This window comes from Arachis ipaensis, chromosome B01 (assembly GCF_000816755.2).
Source record: "Arachis ipaensis cultivar K30076 chromosome B01, Araip1.1, whole genome shotgun sequence".
Lineage (NCBI taxonomy): Eukaryota > Viridiplantae > Streptophyta > Magnoliopsida > Fabales > Fabaceae > Arachis > Arachis ipaensis.
The window spans coordinates 1,923,353-1,927,707 of NC_029785.2; the positions used below are offsets into that span (position 1 = coordinate 1,923,353).

Consider the following 4,355-nt stretch of genomic DNA (forward strand, 5'->3'; position numbering starts at 1 on the left):
AGTTTTAGCTGTTTAAAAAAATTTGTAAACAAATGAAGTTGTTTTAATTTTTTTAGTTTTATTTTTCTTTTTCTACAAAGTCTTAGAAAAAAAAAACTAACAATTATTTTTTTTTTTCACAAATCAAATAATCCTTAATATCCAAGTTGGGTTTAATTCTTTGAAATTGCATACCCTTTGAAGGAGAAATTCACCGTCGGCATCATCTCTCAATTCACTACTCTTTTGACCACTTATAATTTCCAGGACCACAACACCATAGCTATAAGCATCAGCTTTCTCTGATAATTGACCATGAATTGCATATTCAGGTGCTGTATATCCTCTGTCAATTAATTACACAATTTTATATATAATTGATAAATGAATATATCTTATCACACTAAAAAATAAATGTCTTTGAAATTAGGTTTAATTATTCTGTCGATTTCTATATTTTTTTTATTGAATCTTTATATTATATCAGATTTTGTAATTAAGTTCCTGTCGTAACAAAAAATGTTGAATTAACGGAATATTCTATTAAACAAAATGAATATACCTATCACTTGACTGAATATTCTGTATAATTTAACAAAATATTCCATTAATTTCAACGTTTTTGTCATTGTAGGGTCTTAGGAACTTAATTGAGAAGAAAAAAAAATGTAGAAACCTAATTAAAAATTCGATAAAATTATAGAGACCGACAGAATAATTAAACCTTGAAATTATTTGTGTGGTTATTGCATTTGTTTTGAGTTTTGACTTACAAAGTTCCTGCAAATTTTGTGCTAAGGTGAGATTTGTCCTCAGGTAGAAGCCTTGCTAAACCAAAATCAGCAATTCTAGGTTGAAGATCATCATCCAATAGTATGTTGCTAGTTTTTATATCTCTGTGTATGATACAAACATGGAAATCCTCATGTAGATATGCAAGACCTCTTGCTGTGCCTACAATTATATCATACCTTTGTTTCCAATTCAGATTACCCTTCTTCTCACCTAATTTTAAAAAATAAATAAATAAATGGTCAATAAAAAGGAAAACTATAAAGGCATATTAGTTTGAGCTTGTTATGTGAGCCTTATAATACATATTTCTTTTTTTATGTATAATGATCAAAATTTAAAAACAACAAAAAAAAATGTTAGATAAATAATATTATGAGAAACTCATAATCTGTTACTTTTTTTGTTTTTTTTTTTTTCACAGTATCTTTCAACTTGACAGGTCAAAGACTAATTTGCCATAGTTCTGAGCTCTATTTAAGAGTTTATCGCTGGCCAATGGGTTGTTGCTAGGGCTGGAAATGAGCCGAGCTGAGCCGAGCTAGACCAAGCTCAAGCTCGTCTCACCAAAATTGAGCTTAGCTCACGGCTTGACTCATTAACAATCGAGTCTATTTCTTAATCTCAAGCTCGGCTCACCAAAAGCTCACGAGCTGACTCAAACTCACGAGCTGGCTCAAATAATAGAAACATAAATACATAATCTATAATTTTATATCAATAAATTATATAATTATATATTATTATTTCATATGTATATATATAATATTAAAAGTATAGACTAGATGCATATAGGATATGTGTATTAATAATTATATATATAATCGAGTCAGCTCACGAGCTAATGAGCCGAGCTTATCCAAGCTCAAACTCGGCTCATTTAATTTATGAGCTCAATTTCAGGCTCAAGCTTGACTCACCAGCTCACGAGCTTAGCTTATCGAGCTATTAACGAGCCGAGCTCGAGCTGGCTTGACTCACTTCCAGCCCTAGTTGCTGCATGCATAAGGCGGGATTCAAACCCTCAACACTTACTTAAGCGGGCTAGTGAGTTAATCAATAAACCAATATGATTTGGTTATAATCTGTTACTTATTTGTATATAATTAATTATCTATAATTATTAAAATTAATTATTTATGCAACATTTTAGTTAAGAAAATACTTAGATTGAAAAAAGAAATAAGTTACCAAATAAATATCTGTCAAGGCTGCTATTTGCCATGTACTCATAAACAAGGATTCTTTCTGGGCCCTTACTACAACATCCAAGAAGTCTAACCAGATTCCTATGGTGAACATTACTTATAAGCTTCACTTCACTTTCAAAACTTTCATCAATTTTTCTTGATTGCCCTAAAGCCAATTTCTTCACAGCAACTATTTTTCCATTTTTCAGAGTACCCTGCAAACATAAATTTAAATTATTATAATAATGACCTCTACATACCATAAACATAATAATTACTCAAAAGATCATACTTAAAAAACACATGGTTATTAATTACCTTGTATACATCTCCAAAACCTCCTTCTCCTAGTTTATTTTCATCACTAAAATTTTTTGTTGCACTTTTTAAATCTTTATACCTATAAGTAACTGGGCCTTTCAACTCAGTTGCTCCCAATATGTCACCTGATAAAAAAAAACATGTAAATAATTTTGAATCTCTTAAATAAATGAATTATTCTACATGCATAATTTATATTTTCCAAACATTAAATGATGTGGCATTGTATTTTTTTTTTAGTAAGAACCATCAAAATATATTATTAGACTTCACAATAATTAGTGCCTCACCTCTAGGACCTCTTGTTGGTAATTTCTTGTTTCTTCTAAGCCACACAAACAATGCAAAGAGAATCATAAAAAGTACTACACCTCCAATAACACCACCAATAATAGCCCCTTTGTTGTTGCTTGAATTTCCTCCTTCTAAGAAAAAAGGGGAAAAAATAATTATATATATAATTTTGCATTGACCTCATTTCCAAGTAATTAATATAACATCAAGAAAAAAAACAAATTTTCACCACTACTAAATAAGTAAATATTTAATAAATAACTCATTTTCATACATTTGCCTTATTAGTTCCAAGAAATCTAGTATTTTAGATGCATAATGGTTTGTAAATATACATTTATGCATACAAAGAAAATTTAAAAGAAGAGTAAAATGATAAAATTATCTACCAAAAATCACTAAAAAAATATATTTCTAAACAACTTAAAAGCAACTACTAAATAATTATGTATACATAGTGATTTAGTTGTCAATTTTCGATAGTTTAAAGAAAAATTGTTCATAGAAGAACTAAAACTTTTTTAATATAATTTTGTTGCGACCGAAATCTTTCAAGGACAATTTTGTAATTTTACTAAAAATTATGATTCTATGGGTTATGCTAGGTAACCAATGATTTTCTTGAACAACATGAATAACGGGTTTTAAAATTGTCTCAATTCAAGTAAAACACACTACACTCCAAATTATTCACCTAAATCTTAATATTAGAATAACCATCCGCATACCTAGTGAATTGAACATCCGATATATTCATTGTTCACATTGTTTAATATTTTCATTATTTACCTATATTTTTCCTAATTCTATAATGTATATATACCTTGTTGTTTCAAATATGGTGTGACATCAACAACTTTGTTATCAGCAAAGAATGGTGTCATAGAATATCTCATAAAACAACCAGCATCGTATGCTCTACCATCTGTATTAGGAAGACAACTTTGAATGTTGGTTACGCCAACATTCAAGCATTCCGAACAACCTCCCTCAGACACGGATTGAGCACATTGTGCGACGGCATAGATTGCGCCGCCGCCGCCGCCACCGGCTACTTGTGTCTTGGTAGCTGCAAAGTAACCGGGAATTCTTGGTGTTGCTGTTTGCAAATCTTGTAGCACTTTTTGTGCAACTCCATTGAAAGCATTTGATCCTCCACTTGCAGTTTTGTTACCACAAATCATGCTGTTACCCGGTAGAGTTGTTTGGTTGAAGAATTCATTGCTTTCGTACCTAAATACATTAAAAGAAGAATTATTATTTTGATCATAAAATATTTAAGTGTGATGTTGGAAATTCCAATTATGAAAAATGTAAACTAATTTTATATTTATTAAAAATGAACTTAATTTTGATACATTATGAATTTAATATAATTTTGTATATACATCCAGTTACATAATAATATTATGTTAGCAAAAGTAACTATCTTTTATACTAACGATGCATGCGATTTGACAACTGTATAAAAATTTTACCTGAGAATTGAACTGAACCAAACGGTTTAATCCGTTGGCAATAAATCGATCAAAGAACTAGAAAAATGGGTTAAAAACCAGTTAACTGGTGTAGTTTTTTAATGATTAATTAATTTAAAATAATAATAAAAAATATATTTTTTTAAAAAAATTATATATTTTATATATAAAAATATTATTTTATTATATTTAGTTCAATTTAAATTAAATTTCGTAAACTTTAAACTTTTAAATTTTTAGTTTTGCCACTTCAATAACTAGTCCGATTTCAGAATCTATTCAAGTCATAGAATGTTCTTAA

At 29.0% G+C, this 4,355-nt stretch overlaps 1 protein-coding gene across 2 annotated transcripts in view; it reads right to left on the reverse strand.

Annotated features, from left to right (window-relative positions):
* The window catches only part of LOC107639641 (cysteine-rich receptor-like protein kinase 2), a 7,884-nt gene that overhangs the window by 1,141 nt on the left and 2,388 nt on the right, over nt 1–4,355 (reverse strand). Inside the window, exons 2-7 of one of the 2 annotated variants that reach the window (XM_016343305.2) lie at nt 3,400–3,809; nt 2,573–2,704; nt 2,280–2,407; nt 1,963–2,176; nt 753–984; nt 175–325 (exon numbers count right to left, since the gene is read on the reverse strand). In XM_016343305.2, the coding sequence (XP_016198791.1) occupies nt 175–325; nt 753–984; nt 1,963–2,176; nt 2,280–2,407; nt 2,573–2,704; nt 3,400–3,809 (1,267 nt within the window). Of the gene's footprint in view, nt 1–174; nt 326–752; nt 985–1,962; nt 2,177–2,279; nt 2,408–2,572; nt 2,708–3,399; nt 3,810–4,355 lie in introns of both variants that reach the window. The other variant, XM_016343226.2, reaches the window with a different exon arrangement.